At 41.4% G+C, this 25,372-nt stretch overlaps 1 protein-coding gene across 2 annotated transcripts in view; it reads left to right on the forward strand.

Moving 5' to 3' along the window:
- Positions 1 to 24,831, forward strand: part of STK4 (serine/threonine kinase 4) — a 46,566-nt gene extending 21,735 nt beyond the window's left edge. The window contains exons 10-12 of one of the 2 annotated variants that reach the window (XM_055813708.1): positions 1,469 to 1,626; positions 21,595 to 21,760; positions 22,526 to 24,831. In XM_055813708.1, the coding sequence (XP_055669683.1) occupies positions 1,469 to 1,626; positions 21,595 to 21,753 (317 nt within the window). In that variant the 3' untranslated portion in view covers positions 21,754 to 21,760; positions 22,526 to 24,831. Of the gene's footprint in view, positions 1 to 1,468; positions 1,627 to 21,594 lie in introns of both variants that reach the window. The other variant, XM_055813707.1, reaches the window with a different exon arrangement.
- Positions 24,832 to 25,372: the final 541 nt, after the last annotated feature.

Raw genomic sequence — 25,372 nt, forward strand, 5'->3', positions numbered from 1 at the left:
AAGTCTTTTGGTCTTGACTTGCTGTGGAGTTAAATTTTGAGTTTTCTTTCTGTGTTGGCTTTTATGCTGTCTGTGCTAGGAATCGATATTTTCATCCTCTAGCTTTTCATCACTTCCTTCCCTATTGCACTGTCGTCACCCTACAGCTGAAGCTGCCTTCTGTTCATGGAGCCACCTCCTTCCTCTCCAAAAGCACTAGGGATCTGCTTGGATCTGGGGACTTGTGACTCTGCGTTTCTCCCTTCAGTGATGGAAACCCGTTTCCCGAATGGATTGCTAGATTTATTTGTACGTAATGGTACTTAAATCACATGAGCAGGGATTCAGATGGTGTGGTGGCTAAAGAAGAAAGGATACGTTAGTGCTCACATCCCTAATCCCACCCGCTACCCAATGTATCTGGGCTCCCTGTGAGTGTGTAGTTTTTACTAGCTCATTGCTCTTAATGGATCAGCAGCGTTCTTGTTGTTGTTCTAACTTCTGCTTGTTCTAAAGAATAATTTAGACCAGTGAGAATAATGTGAATCTAGTTGCTCTCAGGCTTCTCTTGGCCATATCCTTTCTTCTCCCGTGAGTATGGGTGAACTCTTTTTTTTTTTTTTTTTTTTTTTTTTAATTAAGAGTAGTACTCAGGAGGCTTATGAGACCTGCTCTTCAAAATAAAAGTATTCATATTTAGGGGATTATTTTGACGTCTCTGTTTCTCTTTGTACCCTTGCCCATTCCTTATTACCCCAAGTTCCTTAAGCGCAGTCTAGAAGTGAATGTTTACTCTATATGTGTGGCTTATTTGAGTAATCCGCTAAGAATGTGTGTTCAGAGGAATTAACTTAAAAAAAGAAGACTAGGGCAGTAAACTTGAAAACTTACTGTTTGTAAAAAGAAAAAAAGAAGCTTTGCAAATTAATCTTGTATACCCAAGAAGTGTAGAACATGACTACTTCTACCCAAGGCAAGTTCTGTGATATTTGTGTGGTAGACGTCTTTGAAAGCCTCGCTTTTGTACTATTCTATTCATATATATATAAAGATGAGTTTCTGCTTCTAAAACAATGCCGTTTCGTTTTGGAATTTGGCATATTTTGCAGTGTGTGCAGCCTGGCTGGGATGAAAAAACCCAACCTCTCTAGTTGGTAGCTGTTTGGTTCTAGTATTCAGTGCATGAAGCTCAGTTACCTGGTAGCGTGCTTTGATGGATGGATTGCAGGTCTAGAGGCCAAGGCCTCCAGCATTGTAATCACTTGTGTGGTGGGCTTTAAGCTTCCCTTCTCCAGTTTTCTCACTGGACAGTCAGTTTTATGATTGAAAAGCTACTGAAAAAATAGTACTTCAGCAAGTACTTTAGCAGTACTATGTGATTTAGTGTGTACTAAAAAATTGAAATCACTTTTGGGCATGATGTAAGGCTATATAACTGAAAATACATTTTTTCAAAACAACTGTTCTTTTTTATTTTTAATGTTTCCAGGGAGGGATGAAACGATGCAGCCAGCCAAACCATCATTCCTTGAATATTTTGAGCAGAAGGAAAAGGAGAATCAAATCAATAGCTTTGGGAAGAATGTATCTGGCCAGACAAAAAATTCATCTGATTGGAAGGTACCACAGGATGGAGACTACGAATTTGTAAGTCTATACTTTGAAATTCAATCAATGTGATAATCTTTAAAAGTTTTAGTCAGAGCTGCTATAAGATTATTTCTTGTTTTGACAGACTAATGGAAACTTGAGGAGATTCTAATTGCTAATGCATTTGAATGGGGCATTTTGAAAAACTCATTTGCTTTAGGTATTTCTCAGTAATCATAACCAGTCATTATCTGTATACTTGTTTAAAAGCAAACAAAAGAATAAAAAAGCCTGAGGATATGCAGGGTACAAGCTATCTTACTTTACTTCCTTATTATGCATTTAAAATAAAAAAATAGAATTCCAGGTGGCAGTTGGAAAATGCAAATTCTGAATGAGTAGTGTTTGGCAAGGAACAGTGTTAGAACCATTGAATTTCCTTGTTTTGCTCAAGCTTAGGCACTGGGTTTTGTTTTATTATATAAGTATCAAGCTTGTCTTAATTTCTCTTTCAAATCCTCAATTTCGGGTCCTAACTAATGTTTACATGCTCAGAATTTTCAGGAACTTTTCAGAAGTTCAAAGTAAGATCTATGATTTATAAATTTGATCTAGTTTTTTTTGTGAGGATGGAAAATTTCTGGTTTGAGTACAAAATGCCAGAAGATGCATGCTCTGCTGAACACTGTGTCCTCGGCTGCATTTTCTTTTAATGATACTTCACTGCAAGCACTTTTTGCTTGAAGTGCGTTGTACGCCCTTCCGACGTCTGCTCGTGTTGCCCGTGGTTCAGGTTGTCACGCTGCGTTCGGCAGTTGGTGAGATTCACTCCACCTTCACAAAGCAGTGTGGAAAGCGAAATCCCTCTGCTGGTCACGACTCGAGGAGATGCTTTACTTGAAGGCTGGAATAATAGCTGGAGCCTTTCGTTCTCTTTGTACAGATTGTATAGACTGCTGCTGTTACATGTATTTTGTTGTCTTTGCTGTTGCATCTCAGATTTTCTTATTTAGGCTGGAAAGGGTGGCTAGCTGAAGGGACCTGCTGCATATCCCCTCTTGTAGCCCTTTGTACTTATGTTTAGCCTGAAGGCTTGAAGTCATTGCATGACCTGCAAGCTGTCTGTGTAGAGTCAGATATTCGGTTTATCTTCTTCACCTTACATACGGTAACTTAATTTAATGATAAACAATTATTTTTCAATGTGTGGCCTTTCCCAGGAAAGATGCACTAGTTTGGAGTGTCTTAGAAGTTTTTTGTAGCCTGCAGAGGATGGCCCAAAGGGAAGTTTGCTGTAATCATTTTACTTTCTAATTTGGTTGATAACAAGTTTAGCAATTACCCTTATTTCCCCTGAGTAGGATGTATTCCACTCTGCATACAGTGAGCTGTAGGTGTAGGCTAGACCCAGCAAGCAGCACAGACAGCATGGATGAGGAAAGGTCAGTGCCATTCTAGTACCTACAAATATTTTTAGAATGTGCAAAGCAACTGTTTGACATGCACGTGATCTTGTTTACTGATTTCCATTAGTACTGAAGTATTGCCATGTGCATAGATCACCAGTGCGCTGGAAGCAATAAAAGCAAGCAATAAAAGCTAGCAATAAATCGGGCTTTGGGTCACCTTCATGTAGTAATTTGTAGAAATTTTGCTTCCCAGCTGTACATATTTCTCTGGTTCAACTGTGTATGACTATACCAGCCTGTCTTGCATACAGATTTTCTAACAGAGCTACTTTCTTTTCTGTAGGATAACAAAAATGTGGGAAAGCAACCTTAATAAACACTCATGGGTATTTATTTGTATAGTCTTTATCTGAGGGATAGTAGCAGTAACTTATGTTGTGTAATGTATTCAAAGATTTAGAACTGGGTATTTTTCCTGTTTGGCTGAAAATGAATCAATGTGATGGCTAGCGGTGGGTAAAAGTCATGTTTATTAATGTTTTATTAATTGAAAACATCAATGCAGTAAGCATTGTGGAAGAAGAAAAAAAATGGATTTGTTAGGCATATCAAGTCCATGTGTCCTAGACTTGCCTGCAGCTATAAATTATTTCTGCATTGTCAGAGTAGGCAGGTTTGAGCAGAATTTGCCTATAGTTTGCAGGATTCCAAGTAGAGGTGAGATTAGCGAGATGCTGGGTGAATGCTGCTTCCTCCTGGGCCGTAGGAAACAATGAAAATATTATTGTTTTGCGCTACTGCAGACTAGATAAATACACCTTGTCTTGTGTTCTGTATTCTTCTCCCTCCTATGTGACTAGCACCTGGAGTCTCCTGTCTTCCAAAAACAAAAACAAACAAACAAACAAAAAAAGGCAGTATTAAATTACGAAAGATTCTTGGTCTTTTCCCCTGTGGCAAAACCATTTGGCCTTTTCTTGACTAACATTGTTCCTCTGAAGCAGGCAAATAAGACACTATTTATATCACAATGGCAGTGTCGTGTCAGATGAGGGTTAGGCTGAGGCAGCCCTATCCACTGCATAGCTGAATCACCAGAGATCCTGTTCTAAAAGGTGACGGGCTCCATTCCTCCCAAACGTGATGCTCTGGTTGTGGTCAGCGGGGGCAGAAACCCAGCCTATTTCCAACAGCGTATTTCCAGCCTTGGATTTCTGAGGTAGCAGTTATTAACTGATTAGTCAGTGCCCAATGGCCATTAATTTTTATCCCCACTCATGTTTGAATAAAGATCTCTAAGGATTTAAGCCCTGCTTGGTTATGTTTTCAAGAACATTATGATTTATTTAACGGGGTGGGGGATACTATGGGCAGAAATTCTTGCTTTTAGGTAGAATATAACAAATTCTAATACAAAAATGCTGCAGGGGTAGGCTGTTAATGGGCAGGCTGCATTGTATGTAGAATTCCTAATTGCCATAATCAGATTTCAGATCTTTTCTAGTTGAATTTAATTTTGCCAGTGAACATTAGTCACATACTGTTGCACAGACTTAAATTAATAATGCTAGAAGATTTGTTTAGACAATGTCATACATTTTTTCACTTTAATCTTTCAGTAGTACCGTTAACGTACGGCAGAATTAATTGTGCAGTGTTTCCTGCCCTTAGACCCAACAAATCTTTTGCTTACTCCTATTTTAAAAGTCTTTTAGCTGTTCTGAGCAGGTCGGTATTGTAGTATCAATTGTGGCTAAAGTGGGATTGCTTTTTTTATTTGGGGTTGGTTTTTTTTTTTATTCTGGCCCTTCTTGAAAGGCACTCAGTCTTCCCAAACCTATTGTAACACATGTTCATGGATCATCCAGTCATGAATGTTCTGTATTATATCACTAGTCATTTTATTGAAAGCCTATTTTAATAGCAAATTAGCAGGTTGCAGTCATACATGGCTTACGGTAGCCGTGACAATACTGAAACCTTTTCAGCTCTATCCCATGAGTGTGGTTTCACTGGCGAAAACGCGTGGCAGTAAGAACCCCTCTCAATCTTGAATTTTGCCATCATGACACAACTGCTCTTCTTTTAATACCCGTGGTGTTGAGCTTTGGGTTTGCTGTATCTCTCATTCATAGTTTTTCATATGTCAGTGAATCTGTGCTACTTAAGTATCCTTGGGGCTTGTTTTGGATGATGAGTCAAATTGGACCTGAACTTTTAACAGACACTAGATCGAGTGTACTGCAGGACATCAAGTCTTTCCACAGGCTTTACACAAGGAGCTGAAGCCATTTGCTCCAAGGCTGATTCCAGGAATTGTGTATCTGCTGACCGTGCGTGGCCTGTGTAAGGCAGCCTGTCAAGAGCATAGATGGTACAGATACTTACTTCTATGTTGTCTTTAGCTGCTCTTGCTATCTGTGCTTCCCTGGAGGAACACCAGGTGATAGCGGAGCTCTTGAAGGAAAGCGTTGCCATTCACCTGCAGGACCTCAGTGGAGAACTGCAACCAGCAGTAGCTCTTTTCTGCACTGGCAGTCACCATCGTGCTGCTGCAGCTCTGGGAATGAATCTGACATTCAGAAACAAGGTTTATGTCTCTTTCCTAAGGACTCTCCTGTTTGCTTTGGGAAGACCTTGATTTGCTCATCTCTGCTAAGTCTTGGTGACTCAGACCTTTCCTATTCCTGCAGTTATCAAAAGCCAGTAGTTTGGGTCTGCCTTCACAGGTTCTCTCTTTGAAGCAGAAAAACTTTGGAGCAGATTTTTTTCCTTACAAAAATAAAATGAACAAATACCTTTGAGAGCACCAAGGTTTGCAGAAGTGGAAGGACTAGACGTGGCTAACTTCTCAGCTTTCTGTGAAAGGACTGTAGAAGGTGGCTGTTGTCGTGGCCTTTGTTCACAGGTTCCCCATGCTTTAGTCTGCTGTGAGCAAATTTGTGTTTCAGGTCTCGTGCTTCCGTGCTGTCAGTGCTGTTCACTGCACTAGCTCATCTTTTTAGCTCCCTTTGAGAAGTACCTCGTTGGCTGCTGATGGGAATGTCTTTGGACAGGAAAGATTGATGTGATCTCCCCCTACTCCAAAGCAGACTTTTATCGCTTTGCAGCGCAGTGTCATCTGTTTCTCTACTGCTGGGGAAGACTGTCCTGCAAGCAGTGGAACTGTTGCTTCTGAGAATTTTCTAGGGCAAAAATGGAAGGATGAGCAGGAGGTGTTAATTGCCTCTATTAGGGGGAAGAATGCAGGTGCTGGTCAGCTGCACTTAATGTCAGGGCTGCACAGTCAGAGCCCTCATGTACAAGCAACAGTTCCTGCCTCCATCTCACCATCTGCTAGACAGGCAAGGGCAGGGAAGGGATTTGCTGAGTTAAAGGAGTTGGAGGAAGGGCTGGGTTTGATCCCACAGTTACAGATCACTTTCCACTAACCAGTTGTCCAGCCTGTTGCTCCCAAAGTGCTTGGGCTGTAGCTTGCTGTTTGATACCCGACTTCATTTTAAGGAGCACAATCCACAAAGGACTAATTTTGAAATGAGGCACCTCTGTTTCAAAAGCATCTGTAGACAGTTTACTGCGGTCTTTGCTTGTGTTTAGAAGCTCTTGCTCCAGTGTTCCTCTTCCTTGCACTGAGTCCTGCCAGGGGCTCCTTGGAGCAGGCAGCTGTAGGAGCTGGAGGTTCACCAAGCCCGTGGGACAAAGGAGTGAGCAGCTGAAACATAGTCCACACTGGCACTTGCAATTTGTTCAGATAAGAGACAGAGCAATAGTCTGGGCAAACTGTTGAAGCAGAACATCGAGAAAACACTTAAATTTTAATGAAGTCCAGTTTCTAAAAGTATATGCACATATTTTTGAGGTTTTGAATTATCTGCACTGCAAGAGCCGGTTTCACAACTGCAGCCTCCTTTAAATAACTCTGAAGAACTGTATGTCCGTTTATACTTCTTAGGAAACTGTGATGGTTTTTGTGTCTGTCTGGAAGCAGCTTCTAGCCAGAGCTTTTAACAGCTACTGCTTAGATCTTTCTTTTTTTACAAGTATCATGTAAATGAAAGCAAGCCTCCTTCTTACCTGAGTGGACATACTCATTTTTTTGAAGCAGTAAAGAGAAATATAATTTTATGTTGACTGAAACAAGGATGTTTCATTATGCTGCTCTCATCTGGGCTATACTTTTTATTAACATCTTAATTTATATGCTTTTACTTAGTAGTTTGAAAGATTACATTGGAAACAAAGATTTTAAAATAAATAAGTAAACCCACTTCTGGTATCTTTACCAGCGGAGGAGGAGGGTATGTTGGTCTCATGGTGTCTTCAGCTTGTTTGGTTGCACAGATGGCTGTTGGTTTGCTATGACATCATGAAGCTGAATCTCTTTCCTTCTAGTTAGACAAATTAGGTAGTGTGATAGCAAGAGATCGAAGTCCTTACCGATAAGTTTACAGAAAGTTTAATTCTTTCAAAGTGAGTCAAATTGCATTAGGATCATATGATGTTTTTCAGTCTGCTGGTAGACACCAGCCTGACAATGCCTGCAGATCTGCGGGTCTGCTTCTGCGTGTTAGGTGCGGTCCAGGCAGCAGGAATGCCAGCCACGATGGATCCCTGCATGGAGCCCAGACCAGACGGACGCACGCCACAGCTCCGCGTGCTGCTCAGCCCTGGCAGGAATCTGCAGAAGCTGCAGCTGGTACCTGCGGGTGCAGTGTTAGGTCTCTTGCATCACCCTGCTACTTCCCCTACACCACTCCAGAACAACTGCAGTTAAAAATGGCTATCACTCAGCGCAGATTTCTTCTCCCGGCTCAGAACTGTGGTGAGGAATGGCTGTGTACTGGAACCATCAGTTTCCTTCACTGGAAGTGATTTATAGGGAGGAACTGTTAGAGGGCAGGTGATTTATTGTTTATCAATAACAGTAAACACATTCTGCTTTACAATGACCAGAGTCTCTAATTTATTGTATTCTGTCTGTGAAGGTGTCATTTGTCTTGTGAACAGCTTGTTGTCTACCATTACCTGGAACATGTCGTGTCTTTGGTTTCTCTGAACATTCATTTGGATAGCGTTTATTAGCAATCTAATATTGATGCTTTATAGCTTTACCACCTTTCATCCTTCTAGAAGTTCAATCGATTAAAAACTTAAGAGTATTTCTGTACAGTTACAGGCTTTGAAAATGATAGCGGATAAATAATTGGCGCTTGTTTAGTTGGAAGTGGTCTGTGGGTCTTTTCTAGCAGTAGGAAGAGGGCATGCTGAGGATGCATGGATAAGGCAGACGCCAGAAGAAAAGTGCTTGCATTGTATGGGTAAGCTGCTGTTGTGTGACACTTCATAGTTTATCAATCTGTAGTGTTTCCTGACTCTCCTGTGATCCTCTGAGCTTTGTCTTCTTTTTACTTCTGTCTTTTAAGCAGCTTGGTAAAGGTGTCAGATGTAGGCTTCTACACTACTCTTTCTTGTTCCTCCTTTCTCCCATCCAAATTACTCAGGTGAAGAATTCAAGCTGGTTACGAAGACTACAGAAAGTCTATCTGCTTGGACAGGAGAAAAAAAACCCACTTTATTAGTGTGCACATTTGCAGGCTGTTTAAATGGGATTATTTAAAAATCAAATGATCTTGAGACTTCTATCGAATTATTATGAAACTTGCAATATATTCTTTTCTAAGAGAGCAAGTTTCTCTGACCCTTATGTGATGAATGAAGATTGATTGTTCCAGAAATTCATTTGAATATGTGTAGTTATGCATAGAAAAAAACCCAAGTTTGGTTAAAGTAGAGGGGTTTTCAATAACATTTTTTCCAAGACTAAACCAAACACTTTGAGTGAATCTTCAGGGATTTCTCTGTCCAAAAGTTTCTTCCCTTCATCTATCATGAGCTCTCCTTTTTCCCAGTGGTGGCTGGAATAAAAATTGCTTCTCAGACACTGATTTCTTCCAATAGTTTTTGATCATAAAGTGAACTTAGTTGCTAGGGCATTCATCAGTTTGAGAGATAAAGCCAGAACTGGGATGACTGACAGATATCCCTGTCTAGGTCCTATGGAACTAGGGCAGATTCCTAGTTGGGAAACTAGTAAACTTGAGATACTTGTTTGTGCTGTGTTGAATCTAAAATAGAAAGCTTTCTTTCAGTGGGAGAGCATTAAGACCGTAATTATTTTATTGGGGGGGGGGGGGGGGGGCGATGATGACACAACACAACCAGACTTTAATAAAAAGAGTACTTTCTTCTGACAGCAGAAGGCAGTCCAGAACAGACAATCATTAGTTTCTACACCTGAAATTGAACCCCTGTGGTACGTCCTGCTAATTGAGGAAGATCTTAAAGTGTAGTACCTAAATGTAATTTCCACTCTGAAGTATGATTTATAAAAAGAGACAGGTTTTTGTGATGTTTTATTCATTGGTTTTAAATGTCACCTGCCGTGATTCATAACATTGATGTCCCTTAAATGGATTTCCTTTTTTCTTCCTTTAGCCATCTGCCAAGAATTTTTAAAGCTCTGCTAATTGTATGTATTTCTTTTAAGCATTACCTTCTCAGCATATTTAGCATGTTTTTCCCAGCAAATATTTCTAACTTGTGACATCTTTATTAGGGAAAAAGAGTTCATTTTGTCACCTTGTAATCAAACATACAGTCATTTTAAAAATAAGCCCAGGAACAGCTTGCTTGTCTCTTTTATTGTTTAAGTGGTCTTGAATCTTCTGTAACATTTGCATGAGGAAGACACTGAACCTTACTGCAAACCTCATCAAATTTGTGGCTGCTTCAAACCACCAATGTGATTTACAGCAAGCCCCATGTTCCTAGGTTTTATAAACCTTTCTAAATTCCCTTATAACAGGAAAAAAAACCCCCAAACAACCAAACCCCAGAAGGTACCACATTTAGCTTTAAAATTTGTTAGCAGAATTTGAAATTGAAAAAGCTAATTCAGTGCTTGACTCTTATATCTGCTGTGGAAGAGAATAGATTTCTGCTCTCTTCCGTTTGGTAACAGGGTCATTGCTCACCACCTGCTTTCACTTTTGTGCACACTGACATTGATTGCAAAGCACTTACTGCCACAACTTGCTGTCAAAATTTCATTTTTTGCTGTATTTTTGTATATAGCAGGCCTTCTGTGACATAAGGCTTTTAAATGAAACTTGCAGTGAGTGGGAAGTAAAATGAGTTGCCGTTTGTGTTGAATTGCTTAGGTCATAGCCCTTAATGGAGACTGACGTACTGTAACCTGAAATCAACTTCATATGACAGCATTCGGACTTGTAAATTCACCATCCTGGACTACCTTTGAGGTCCTTTTCCTACTGTAGCATTTTATGGGCTGAAAGTTTTGTTGCTGAACGAAGTAACTAACAGAACTTCATTCAGGGTTTTTGATCGTGGGATTTGTTCCGCTGTTGCTGTATATTTAAGGTCAGGCTGCAACGTGCTTTTCTGCTTTGGGAGAAAGGGAAGAGAAATTAATAATTGAAGGTGTGACGTTGGAAAAATCTCTGAGCATGCCAAATTCTTTTAAAAAACCTGTTTGAGCCTTGTTATGCCTTGAGATTTGTTTTCAAGGCTGGGTGTGTTCTTGGCACAGCATCTCCCTTAAAGAACACTGCTGCTCAAACAGGGTTTATTTGAAATGCTTCTGAATTCTTGCAACTCATCTGTCAGTACGAATATTTGTAAAGGGTAGTGTAGCTTTAAAGGACAAGCTTGTCCAGGTTTTTCTCATCTGTAGCAAAAAGGGCTTTTCTTGGGGACTCCTTGGATCAGGAGCCTGATGTAGCTGCTCTGGCTTGGCTCTTAGAGGGTGGAATCTCTGGACCTTAACAGAAAAGCCTGGGGATAAAGCCTCCGTCAAGCCTCTGTGAATACTTTTGAATGGGTAGGTTCTCATCTGGACAAGTGCCTGAACTTACATACTGTGGAGGAGCAAATTTATCTCAGCTCTGACTTCTGAACCTGGTGCATTTGCCTTTGCGCATCCTCTTCTTGTATTACTATAAAACCCACAGAAAAGCTTGCTGGATGTCGCTTATTGCCAGTGTTACCTGGTGCGTGTAATTATTGGGTGTCTCCCTGCTCACCTCACCCGGAGACTTTGCAGGGAGCAGCTTTGTCATGCGTGAGGCATGTCTGAGGTCTTGCCTGCACAGAGAAGGCAATGGGAGCTTGCAGATGGCTGTGGCTGCTTCCAATGACCAAGGTATCCTGGAGGTTTGCCTTAGCAAAGAGATTATTTCAGTAATCTCAGCTTCAGAACCCAAGCTTTGACCTTCAAGAAGGAGGGAGAAAGAGTAGCTTAATACATAAAGACTGATAGAGGCTGAAAGGAATATTATTTGGAAATTAAGGGTTTCATTCCTCCTGTTTGTTTTTTTTTTTCTTGCCATCATGCAGGATCATTAGAAATAGATGCACAAATAATAGTGACCACTTGGGAAAGCCTGGCATGGTGAGGCGTGCAGGTTTATGCGATACAGATTTTATGGAGATGGTTCACTGAGGGACTGTCCCAAATAAATATTGTCTTTATGATATTAAACATATGTGCCTGGTTTTAAAGACAACAGCCTCTCCCACAGTCATGCAGCTATTAATTTTTCAAAATGCCCTGGAAATCTCTGTAATTCGGTCTTTAATCAGAAAGCTTTTAATTCTCTCTCCTGTCTGCTTTGCCCTCAAGTTCAGGTTATTGCTTTCTTTCCCTTGGTGAAGGTGGGGGGCAGAGCAGCCGTGGACCGGGGTTCTGCGACAAGCCTCGCTTTTGGGTGCACAGCTTAGAGAACTGGTGTGGGCTTCCTGGGGTAAGAAATAAATGGGGAGACCAAGACTCTAATTAAACACATTTGTTGAATAAAGGTTAACACTTTCAAGATAGATAGGTCAAGGTTATTTAAAACTATAATGGCTATTTACCATGGATGAGAGAGTCTTAAGCCTTTGAAACTGAAACTGCATGTCTTAAGCCTTCTTTGTGCATTGTGTGAAGTCTTAAGACATGTTAGTGATGCTAATATACCAGCAGCAAACTTCTCACTATACATTATTAATGAAGACTGTATTGCCATACAGATTTAGTGTTACCTAATTGATTACCACTTCAGTTACATTTGTGTTTCGTGGTAATAGTACACTGAGCAATATTGCGTGAAGTAATCACTCTTACTTCAGATCTTCTTACTTCTAATTCTTCAGGAGTTCTGCTTTATTCAGAATAAGTGATCTGAATACATAAATTAATTTTTAATCCTGAAGTGAGTAGAGCCCTTAGAAGCAAGGGAGAGGGGAGGGAAGGGTATGTCGGATTGGAAGGAAGCTCTGTTACAGACCTGTGTACCCTTCCTGGCAGAATGTAGTTAAACCTCTCTCAAAAATTGTAGAAAATTGTATTTGGTTTCAGGGAATCAGCGTTTTCTGACAGATTGCGTTTCTTAAAAAAGAAAAAGCCCCACACATTGGTCAGCTGTGTACTTTACAGTTGAGTTGTGCAGCTAGGGAGATCTTCAAAATGACTATGATTTATTTTAGCATGTCCAGAGGTATTTTAGTACTCTTAAGAAAATTAAAGCAAAATCACTTCGGGAAGGAAAAAACCCTTGCTGTGTTTTTCCTTAATCAAATCTCTGGTAAGCAAGTGTTTTATATAAGCAAGTAATGCTCCTTTTTTGCTCCTTCTTCCTTCTTTTCTTTTTTTTTCCTTTTGGGTTTTTGTGTTGGTTTTTTTTTGTCCAGACAGGCCGACCTTTTAGCTTGGTTTCTAATTCAATTACTGGGGAAAAAAAAAAAACAACCCACCAGAGAAAAGTTATCTTTGTGGTTACAGGATTCGTCAGCTGCTTTCTAAGTCCCTAAAGGATTTTAAGGTTTGGACTTGTTGAAGTTCAGTGCTGCAGAATAACACTGACACAATTTGTCATTGCCTTTGTTTAGATTGCGTACAGTGCTTGGGATGTGATTTGGAAGTGAATAAGGTTATTCATACTCATAAGTGATACTAAGGCTAAAAAAGGAAATTTAATCTTGGAGCTTAGAAGATTAAAATGCATTGCTCTTTTTATAAAAAAATATTTATTTTTTTTTTGTCTATGACCACTCCATGAGTAGAGGTTTGGATGGGTTTTCTTCCTTAATACAACTTCTGTACAATGCTGAGGGTAGTAACAACATGCGGAGGTTATATGATTGTGCTGGCTGTAACACCAAAACTTTTTTGAGGCTTTTAAGGATTACAGTAAAAATTAATAAAGTGCAGTCCTTGGCTAAGAGCAGCTCAGGGATGCCAGCGTTATTGATGCAGGCTGTGGTGTTCCCGCAGCTGTGCAATCTTCTCTGCTCTGTGGATAACTGCTCTGCATAATCGCTGCATAGTTATGTCTGGGTAGCCAGAGTAGCCAGGGAGAGCCGGCTGTTTGCTGCAATCCCCTGAAATTGGTTTCTGTATTGAGAATTTTCTGATATCTTGCCGACAGCAAAGCCTCCTCCTCGCTCTTACAGGCTTTTGAGAAAAGGGGGAAAACTTCCAAACTGGGAGGGTGGGAAAGCAAAGCAAAGGTGCCGGTTAACTGGTGGAGAAGCAGTTCATGTGGCATGTCTGCTCATCACAGCCACAGGAATTAGCTGCTGACAGTATGCTTGAGGAAGGACCTTGCTGAACCTGAATATAGCCTGGAAGAAGAGATAGTTGAGTAATAAAACTGGCAGTTCTTGCTAGAGCAGAGCAGTGGCCTGGGCAGCCACTGGTGGTGGGACTGGTGCTGCGGGCCGCAGTGCCTCACATGGAGGGGCAGCTTCCCAAGAATCCCGTCAGGCCGCACTCGTGTGGCAGCTTGAGAGAAGCCTCACTAAGCTAGCAAGGTGCTAAGCTGAAAAGAGGGGTCTTGGCAGTAGCCCCCCCTGCAGATGCGGGACGGAGGGAAGTTTAGATGTGACCTTCACAGCGCGGCTGGCAGGGAGCAGGGTGGGTAGAAGAATGGCACACGTTCCTTCCAGTAATTTTGTAGGAGTAGCACAGATACAGTATGGTATCATGCACCTTTATTTTAATCAAATAAGCAGAGCAACATTGAAAATAACTAGGATCCATGCTGGTACTGTAGCAGCAAGATGTTTCACTTTCAGTAGCCATAAACACCTACGTTTGTGAGGGTAAGACAGAGCTAGCCCAAACGTGCTATCTGAGGCAGCCTGGGTCTCCTCTGATATAAGCCTCTCTTGAAATACCTTTTTCCAATTTGGGGATCAAACGCCGAGTGTGTGTTAGCGTCCATCTTTCCTCCACAAAAAAGTGGTCTTGTGGTTGTGCTCGTTTAACTGTTCCCGCTGCTTGACTTGCACTGACACGAGTTGACTTGGCCTCTAGAGCACACGATGATCTACCTGAAAGCTGGTTGCTGCTTCTCTGTGGGAAGTCATCTGCTGTCCAGGTGAGGTGGCCTGAAACAACTGTCTCCAGATGTGCACTGAGCACAGATCCTGTTCACTTTTTTGGGGGAGGTTCTAGCCACAGTGCTGTTTTGACTTGTGTGGATGCTGCAAGCCATGATGTGTTTTGCTAGCACATTGCCTAAATAATTAAGGTGCATTAAAAGCAGAAGCTTGTGCTGCTGAGACTTATTTTTCAAATCCTTTGAAAGATTAATATCTGTATTTTTAATCTTGCATGAAAGCCCGCAGTGAGTGCATTTCATCCACTGCTTTCCTAACAGTGAGAAACTTCACTGACATGCTAATGATAAAAGGGGGGGAAATCAAGATAATTAGTGTTTGTGTGGGGACTGGGGTTTGTTCTGATTTACTGTAGCCCCTCTGTAACATGGCTGCTTGACAGATTTGTGAAGTTGTAGGGATCTGACAATCATGATGAAAAGTGGGCAGTAAGTGCCTGTAGGTTCTTAGATTTTTGTGTCCTTTGTTTTTGACAACTTACAGTGAATAAATAGTTAATGCTAGCTCATATATTACATCAAGGCCTCCTTATGCTAGAAACAGAAATGAGAACAAGGCACTTAATTTTTAGATCAGTGATTGAAAGTATGCCAAATGGTATTGAGCCAGCATTTCAGGAAAAATGCTAAAGAAAAAAATGGCATGCTATTCCAACACCAATTTATATCACCATTTTCAAGACCTAAAGTCTGGAGTGCTGCTCAGCGTGAGAAATCACCCTCTACATTTAATTTTGGCCAGAGATATTGAATGCTTTTTTTGCCGGTTTAAAAAAAGTGCATGCACTATTCGGTAATCTGTTCCCTCAGTTTATATTTGATACAAGCATTTAATTGATACTGCGTTTAACCAGTCTTTCAACTTACAGAAGGCTAATTCCAGAATAATCTCAGTTCTTACCACTTGTCAGAGCTCGCATTCATGAATTCTTGAGATTTGACACCTCTCCCTAGCTCTTGGTCTTCTATAGCACCCGTGCACTTTTGCATGCTGCAGGCTGCACGATGCTCCCAGGTGGCTGCTACAAATAGTCGCAGCAAGTGGCATCCGATGGGTGATTGCCTCCCAGAAATAAAACTGCTTGAGGAGGTGATAGAAGAGAAGTTCAGAAGTTGAAGTGAGTACGCATCAAACTGATCTGCAGGATCCTGGAGAGGGAGTGCAAGCGTGCCCTTGTTTTTTTCGGAAGGGAAGCATCTTGATAGTATTGCAGATAGCCAAGGTCAAGTGAAGCAAGACTTTAATTAGTCTCTTCTGTGAAGAGCCTCCCTTCCCAAAGGACATCTGAACACTTAGACTATTTGTAGGAATTCTTTTGTACGTGCCTCTGGTACAAAGCCACTTCTGGTGTAGAGTGTGATCATCAATAGCCTCCCGTGAAGGGCTCAGATGTGCTTCCATACCATTTGTGGTCCCAGTTGGTTGGTTGGGTTTTGTTTTGTTTTTCCAACATAGCCTGTTGATACTACATTACAGTGATAATATTTTTAATTTTCTCTAGCAACAGATTCCTATTTGGCATTTAATATTTAGTGTAGCTTGGGATAACTTGGTTTGGATAAAAACCCCTCTCAAGCCACGTTTAAATCTTGCCTGTCTAAATACACACAAGTAAATGAAGAGTTGTGCTCCCTGCTTCCCGTGATTCAAGATATCTTGTGTTTCTTTGGGGGGACTTTGATCACTGACACGCAGTCAAGAAAATTGCAGCGTAAAATAGGCAATAAAGGAAGATGCAACAATAAAAGTTATGCTAAATAGGCAATTAATTTGTTTTTTTCTTTAGTTGCCATCTAGCTCATATCTTTTCCACTAGATTTATTTTCCTGTGTAGCGTGGGAAGCTGCAATTTTATTACTTCTGTATTTTAGTCTTCAAACTCCCACTGCCCCTTATGAGGTGATAATTGCTAAAGCCAGTTTTTCCAAAGGCTATATAAAACGTAGAAGTTTGACACCAAGTTATGTTGAGCAGTAAATGTTACCTGGAATATTTGCGTGAAAGGCAGAACGATTGCTGTAGCTGGGTGTTTCCCTTCTAAAAAGCCACAGGCTGGTGGCAGTAAAGGTGGGAGGATATTGAGAAAATACTCTGTGAGCATGTGGAAGACAAGCGTTCAAACTCGCAGAAATTATGGTAGAAGGGTATGGCTAGAGGGCTAAGGAAGGGGAGAACAACTTCCGAATTGTATTTGTAGGATTTGCTGTAGCATCAAGACTTGAAAATACCCTCTTTCTGCAAAAACTGTTCAAATACTTGCACTGTGAGGAAAATAATCCCATCTCACCGATGTCATATATTTTCCAATTTTGTTCCAGAAGTCAGGGTCTGTCTGCATGTTTGAAAGATGATGGTAGAAGAGCTGCACCTCCTCCCTGGAGGTGTAAGGTTCCTGTTTGGCACAAGCTTCAGGACTTCAAAAACAGTATTTAAAAACAAAGCCCAGATGGCATGAAAAGTTGCAAAGATGCAAAGGAAAGGCTTTGTGCTAAATCTAGGGATCAGAATCAGTGTCAGCAAGTGAAAAGAAAGTTGCAGGAGGAGCATGTTTCTTACTTGCCCCAAGACAATATTTTTTGATTCCCATGCAGCTGGTGAGTTCTCCTGAAACTTCTTTGTTGGGGGAGAAATGTGTGAAAGCTGCTGGGGAACAGCTTGTTTCTATTGATGCTCATAATTCATGCAGCCAGAGGATTTTGCTGGCAGTGTTTTTGGTAGAGGAGCAAGTAAGAATGATAGCTGAAGTGACTCGGGGATTACTGGACGACACTGTATTTATGTCAGTAGTGCAGACTGGGCTGAGTCAGTGGTGACCTTGGGCTGCTGAAGGGCTCTTGAGGGACCAGAGGAGTATGCTAAGTCCCAAACTGGTCAAGCTACAGACCCTGCTGTAGGAAAACCAGGCACAGGTGCTCGCTCTTCAGTGTAAGGACTGTGGGTACCAAGAGAACTGTGAAGTCATTTACATTGGCTTCTAATTTAAAAAGTTTTCACTGTTCGGGTCTTTTGTTTGTTTTCCTTGGGGACAGGGAAGGGGCTGAGCTAAGTCGCTAGGGTTTGTGTTTTATAGTAGATCTTGTGTGAAATGTGAATGTGGCATGGGCTGTTTAAAAACACTGTGGCAGGTTTTTAGACTGCCTGCTGCTCAGGACGGAGCTGCATCGGTATAAATTTCAGACCATGGTGCCCTTGAATATTGAACCTGTGGCTACGTCTAACATCTCTGCAGAGAGCCTTTATTTATTCTCCTTTTGCTGCTTAGATTCATTTACATTCAGAATATCATGTTGCAGTGACACTTTACCTGACTGTAACAAATGCAGGTGGTATTTTTTTTTCGCTATTTTTAAAGTGCTGTTTTGAAAGGACAGCAACTCACAAGCAGTTTGCTCAAGTGAACATCGTTCAGCAGAGTAGTTACCTGCAAGTTGCCTGAAATGCTGGCAAAGGGATGTCATGAATAGCTTACAAATCTTCTAGAGGAAGAAATTGTGTATCAAATGATCTGGTCCTGATTTGTCCATCGTTACTGCATATGCATGGCAAAGGCTGTAGGTTATGTCCTTCTAAAGGGTGTAATTATATATGTCCTTTTGAATTACTTAGTAGAAATCATCAGGATATTAAGACAAGATGTTGCTGTCAGTGGCGTCTGCAGCCTGAAAAACAGCAAATGGCTGTGGGTGAGAGGCTTACAGGTGAACACTCGAACCTCTGACATTTGTCTTCAGTTGGGCATTTTTACCGAGTTAAGATCGTTCTCAAAACCTTGAGTAAAAACACAACTTAATCAAATGGTTAAAAATCAGCTTTCTGCACTTCTAACCTTGCTTGAACAATTTCACTGCACTGGCACCTCTCCCTGTTGACAGATGAGTTTGACCAACCTTAGAACAAGGATTTTATATCAGTCTTTACATTTGAAATGAGATTCCTTCCCTTAGAAGTTTGTCTTGGCTATTTAATCACTGTGGACAAAAACAGATAGCTTTTACAAAGACACTTAGACTTCTTACAATGGAAGAATTGCTGAGAAGTGAGGAGAGGAATGGGGCTGAGCCCGTGGCTAAAACCAGCTCTAATTGCAGCTGTTCAGCACTGAGACTTTACCCTGAGTAACTGTCTGTCATGAGATGCTCTGTCCTTGTCCTTCTTGTCTTATTTTGCTTCTGGCATTTCTCTAGGAGAATAATGTCAGTATCCCAGGAGGGTACCACTGCAGAGACAGATATGCTAGAGTTTAAAAACTTTATTTCTGGGAGAAAGTCTGTCTGTGGCATTGGCTTACAGTGAAATGCCACGCAGCAAAGTGAAATGGAGGCCATCGTGCTTTAAGCAGTTTTCTTTTTTCTTGTCTTTTTTTTTTTTTTTTTTTTTCAAAGGTGCATGTGCAAGTGGAATGACAAGCTGAGTAATAGCTCAGCCAGGTCCCAGGGCTTGTGTTGTCACAAGCCTGAAGCACAGTGGGAGCAGAGGGCTGGGCATCCTTCCCAACTGCGTGGGTGCTTGGCTTTCATTAGTAATTGGATGCCTGTCAGTCTCTGATCAGCTCCTCTGTGGTGAACAGTCACGTTCTGGACCTTTTAGTAGTGTTGCCCTTTAGCTTTTCTGTCTCTTTTTAGGACTAGCGTGGCATTCACAGCCATACCGATGTTATTCTAGATGAAAACTTGTAATTAGTTCATCCTCATCAACACGCAGCATTGCACACAGGATGTGTTTCTGTGCTCGTAGGTTTTTGCACAGCCTTGACTTGCCTCACTTCCTTCTCCCACCATCCCTGTTCTGTTTAACCCATGATCGGTCTCCTTAAGTAGCTACTTTGTTCTGCGTCCTGTGTTTGTCCGGGTAACCCACTTCCCAGTTTGTTTGTATTAATATATATCTGTAGGCTTTTGCCCGCTCCAGACTTGGCATCTTCTATACTGTTTGCAGTCTGTCCTGACAAACACACAGCCCCAGGAATTGTCAAAGCCGTTGTGTCCCTTGGCACACAGTTGTTCATGGTTACCAGGAAGACTTCGTGTGGTGGTATCCACGGAGGATGTCCCACGATGCTAGATCATGTCAAGAACATTAATAGGGCAGGGTTTTTTTCTTCTTACTACCATGTCCTCAGTCTGGAGAGACCGTCACTGCTCTGCCCTCTGGCACCTAGCACTTTGGGAGGATGGTAGAGAAGGCTTAAAGGGCATCTGTGGAAACTTGCAGCCCGAGGACAATTCCTGATGTTTAATAGTTGGCTTAAACCATGAGCAAAATATCTTAGATCTGCTGCAAAACTCTCTTTTAGTGGTCTAGCACTGGGTACTCTGGGACAGCTGACAGCCATTTGCTCCAATATAGCTGCTTAGTACATGTGTTCAGTATTTGAATTAATGTTTTCTTCTTTTTTGCATTTTTATTTGACCATTGTCAATTCCCTGGACTGTGAGGAAGGGGAATGTTGAATAATTACCTGCTCCATAATAAATTAGAGTGAAAAGGCAACTGGTGCCATGCATCAACTTAAACTGCTGTCTGGTAAAGTTGCATTAATGTGTATAAATAATGTATATCTTTGCGGAGGAAGTGCTTTGTCTTTCTAGTGAACAGTTGCCTGATTGGAGAGGCCAAAAGACTGTGTACCCTTGCAAGAAAGGTTTTGTTTCATGTGTGCTTGGATTATTGAAGTGGAGTCGTGATCCTGTAACTGCAGCTGGGAAGTACCTTATTTGGCAGAATGCACTGACGGATTTCAAAAGACCTTGTGAGAAATCGGCTAGCGGATGACTTTGTGGTTTGTGGACTGATATCTCTTCCACCTCAGGAAGAAGGATCAGCATTTCTGTATTTTAGTATTTACAAACATTTTAAGGACTGATACAAGCTGCTGTTAAAGAAACAGTAATTTGGTTATTGCCTTATAACAGCATTTCACTGTGTGTTTTGATTGAGAAATGGCTTGAAGAATAGCCACGATAGCTGAGTAATTAACAGCTAAACCAGGACAGCAGCATCACTTGCATTTAATTGAAGTAAAGATCACTCGGATAAAACATTTGTTTAAAGTCTGAAAATTGACACTTCTTTGTGTGCAAAAAAAAAAAACCCCAAAATTATTTTGGGTGTTCTTAGTCTCTACAGCAGGTGGCCCCTGAAAGCAGCTGGTGCAAATAGTCATTCCTGTCCTGCTGCAGTGGCTGTAAAACAGTGTCTCCCCTGTGATTCTGGGGGTCACTCGGTCTTGGGTGGGAAGGTGACTGGTACTTAGTTGAACATCAGAAGCACTTCCAGTGTCCATATTTTTTAACATTATCCTAAAATCCTGCCTGTTCCACAGGTTATAATATTATAATATTTCATAAAGGGGGTAGCTATGGACAATCTGGACTGTCCCAGGCCACACTTGTCATCTGTAATCACAGAATAAAACTTGCCTGTGCCAGCTCTCAGCAAATTGGCACACGCAAGAGAGCCAATTAAACAAAGGGCAGGCCGATACGGAATTAAATGAAGGGAAGCTTGTCCAAACTAGCCTGACATCTTCACCTGTACAGTAAAAGTAAAATACAAATTGTACTTGCATATTATATATCAGTATAGGGCTGACCCAAAGTGACCTGTTGTGTGTGTTCTGAGATTTCTAGCTTCGAGGAGTCTGGATTTCATCCCCATGATTGAGATTCAGCCTGGTTGTACAGAAATGCCTGCCTTTTTTTTTTTTTTTTTTTTCCTAACTGCAACTTTGGTCAATGATTATTTTTTTTCCGTATTCCCCTCAGTCTCCATTTGTCACTTAGCCGAAGGAAGTTCAGTTGCAAGGAAGGGGGAGGGGGAGAGAACTTCGATTCTGTTCCATTTCAGCACAGTACTTCTGTTCTAAGCCTACAAACTGAAGCATTAGAAAAATATCTCAGTGGGGGAAATGGTTGTTTTATGCAGTCATGCTGTCACTAAACGGAGCATGTAATGTATCTGTAAAATGAGCACGATCAGCCCAGCATCCTGAGGCTCGTGCCAGTCTCACTGAGCGCAGCAGTCTGGAGCAGAACGCTTCCACCTTCTACTGGAAGGTGCGTTGTGACCGTCAGATGGGCAGCAAAATCCCCGTAGATGTGTGGTGGTGGCTGTACTGATGCCAACGTTTGTTCCTCTTTTGTCTCCCTGCTAGCTAAAGACTTGGAGTGTTGATGAACTTCAGAGGCGGCTCTCGGCCCTGGACCCCATGATGGAGCAGGAGATTGAAGAAATTCGCCAGAAGTACCAGTCGAAGCGGCAGCCGATCCTTGATGCCATTGAAGCCAAGAAGCGGCGCCAGCAGAATTTCTGAGCCACTGGTAGAATATTCTTCCATCCTCAAACAATCAGCTCCTTGCTTTTATGACTACTAAACAGATTGATTTCTATTGAAATATGCTAGCAAGATAGAGGGCAATACTTCTGCTCATTTATTTTTCCATAGCACCTTTGTGAACTCAGGAATGCCATTAAGTGGAAAATCCTGATGGTATGTTTTAATGTTAGACATATATTTAAAACATTATTCCGAAGGAGTTTTGTTACTGTTTTTAGGGGGACTGTTTTTAAATCAGAGGAACAGGTAGAAATAGGCTAATGAAAGTTGGTTCACTCTCTTTTCAACTGAACTTTCAGTAGTCCGTTTTGTTTTAAGTTAATATGGATTGTGGTATTTAACAGCTGCATCTTTTGTGGGTTTTGTTTTGTTTTTCTTTGAATGCACAGACTCAATTTCAATCTGTTAACTGTATCTTTTTACTGTTAAGGTACTGCTAAGTCACTGAAGAGAGCAGGTGAAACATGTACAAATTGTTCCAGCCTTTTGAAAGAAACTTAAATCTCATTTTTACAAAGCCTGTAATAAGCCCCATGCCTTACACTGTGTGCTTTAAGCAAGTGTGGTTTCTTCAAGACCTCAGTTTTATCCTCTTTTTGTGTACTTTATGAATTAAAACGAGTAGATAAAGCTTGTTGTGCCTCCATCGGAAGAAATTACAGTCTGTAAGTTAAAATCCACACCAACTTAAAACCAAAAGCCAATCGGTGATCTGATTCCCCTTTGTCTGTTTGGAAATGTCCTTCAGGGAGACCCTGCTGACGGTGGAGTGCTGGGAAAAGGAAGCTGTTCGGATGGGTGGAAGTTGTGTGAACCTCTCTCAGGAATTAGGTACTTCTGCTGTGTCTGAGAGGACTTAAAAAAATCTCCACAGTTTGTGAAATATTTTAGAGGCTTTGTTTCAGTTTTACATCATTAGATGCTTGAATAGAAACTTAATTTCACAATCCTTCACATTTCTGTAAGGTTTAGCAGGTCAGAAAAGTTGAACTGAAAGTAAAGACTTTGTTGAATTAACAAAGATATGCATTTATGATGGTGGAGCAAAGGTGAAGTTGTTCTGGATGAGAAGACAGTTACTGATGTCCTGCTGAAAGAAATACAGCCTCTTCTCATCCGGTTCCTCTGGATGCTCTTGTGTTCGTTCTTTAAATTTCCCTGCCGTTCCTGCCTGGTGTAGCTCAGTCACTGAAAATGCCCCAGCATGTACAATCGCTGTGAGGATGGTGCAATTAACTCACACCAGTAGAGTGGAGAGTAAAGCAGAAGCAGCAAAGAGCCTCGTTGCAGGGCAGAAACCAAGTGATGCCTCTGCCCTGTGGGCTGTAACTGCAGAGGTGTGTAGTTTTAGATGTATCCAGCATATGATGAAATAGTTGGACAGAGCAAGTATTTCTTCAGATTTATTTTTATTTTGCTGTGATAGAGAGAGCAGTTTCCATGACATTCTTCTGTGATAGACCTTGGTACATCACCTAGATAATTAAATAGCAGTGTCTTCTGAATCAAATGCTGCTAGAGAGGTGAAGTGTTCATTTCATGCCTCCATAGGCTCTTTTTTTCCCCTTGGAGCAGACTCTTGGCTACTGTTAACGTGTATACTCCGTTGCTGTGAAAGGAACCAAGCCATTTTTACCCCTTCTGCAGATCTGGTTGCGTCAGTTTGTCTCAGTTTGATGCGCAGTGCAAACACGGCTGTTTTGGAGACCAGCAAACCGCTGTCCTGAAGGGAAAAGGGAGGCACTAAGCAGTGCATCGAGGGTGCTGAAGTAAGATACATCCTGGGATAACCAGGTATTTGATAGCCTCAAGTCTTGGGAAAGTTTTGAATTGGGAAAGCCAGGTAATTAAAAGCTTCGTTGTTGTTAATGGACTAAAATCCCTTTAGTCTGGACTCTCTAATGAGGTCTGGTAAAGTGCTGTGTGACCATCAGGGCTCATGCGGTGCTTGTCTGGAATCTGTGCAATACGTTTTGCCCTAAATATGTGTTAATGATGAGCAATATTCCTGAGTGTCCTTTGCATCAAAGAAACTCCCGCAACGTAGGAGGGAGTTCTCTGGTCGAGTGTTGGATCTTGTATTAGTCACTTGGATGGATTTGGCCCAACACCTCTGATGTGACAGACGTATGTGTGACACGGTGAATTGTGCACTGCTTGCATGTGGCGTGGATCAAGCAGATTCTACTGGGAGTAGTTTTTATCTCTGCACTGTGTAGGTAACTTTCTAGTGATTGGAGGGCATTAGAAAACCCAAGTTTTAGGTGAAACACCACAGGGTGTTGTCTACTTACAGAATATGCAACCCGTGACTGCTGTAACTGAATGTAAGCACTCTTGAAATGCTTTGCTTTGCGGATGCAATTGTCTTAAAATAGAGCAAATGAACCAAAATAAGTAAAGCTGGTCCAATGGCTTAACTGTCTTTGAACCCTTCTTATATGCTTGCAGTGGCTGAGACTTGATGTTTCTTGTACTTGGAGCTCTAATGCAGAGGAATTATTTTCCGCTTCGCTGATTTTCAATCTGTTAGAGAAAATAATTCCCTTTTTGGTCCCTTTGTAGAGTGTCTGGGAGGGTAATATCTGCTCGCTTCTCAGAGTCCTCCAGGCTAAGACCAAGGCTCATACCATAAGGGAAAGTTGTTCTGACAAAGTTTTTGAGCCGAAAGCTTGGTTAACTGTGAAGCTGCATTCTTGTGCTCCTTGGGTCCATCTGCATTGCTGAAAGTGTTCTGGACAAACCATTATCTTTGCTTCTCAAACCCAGAGATACTGATGTCAGTCATGTGAGACTTAAAAATGTGAAGTTTGTAGCTTTAACTTTTTTGTAACAAAGAAATGAGCAACACTGGCATAAAGTGCTGACTTGAAATGCTATTTTGTAAGATCTGGCTGTTTGTATATAATAGTGTTGGGTCATTAGTTTGTATATGTATGAAATAGTAACTTTTATTGCATTCCTCTGAGTTTGATACAGGAGATTTTTTTTGATCTTTCTCAGATATCTTGCCTTATTTGTTTAAAGGGGGAAATAAACTGTCCTTACCTGAAAGCATCAGTGTTGTGACTCATATTTATGCATTAAAATACTTTGGTGTATTACTGCTTATCAGGACAAGTTTTAACATGATGTGCCTCTAGTCAACCACTGTTATGCAAAATTCCGGAGGAGCATACAGGCTCTAATAACCACAAGCAGTAAACATGTCACATACACCTTTTTGAACAGCCAACTTCTTTAGCCTTAAATCGTTACTGATTCTACACCTCAAGTAGAGATTTGCTTCGGTTCAGGGGCAGGTCTGTGTGCCCTGGCAGCTGGGGATGGTAAACTCTGCTGTAGATATTCCTTATCTGTGCTCTCGTTCACACTGCTGCAACTTCCCTGAGCCTGCAGTCAGGTTTGGGGCTGGGTACATACCAATTTATCCACCTTCCTACACAACAGGTGAGGCTAGAGGCTCGCTCTCCTAATTCTGGCTGACTTGCTGCACTTTAAACTTTCTAGCTCAGAAAAAGATGAAGTTGACAGTGAGTGGGTGCTGCTTTCCAATGGTGAACTGTTGGCTCCTCTGTGGTTTCCCTAAGCAGTT

This window comes from Falco peregrinus, chromosome 9 (genome assembly GCF_023634155.1).
Source record: "Falco peregrinus isolate bFalPer1 chromosome 9, bFalPer1.pri, whole genome shotgun sequence".
In the NCBI taxonomy this organism is placed as follows: Eukaryota; Metazoa; Chordata; class Aves; order Falconiformes; family Falconidae; genus Falco; species Falco peregrinus.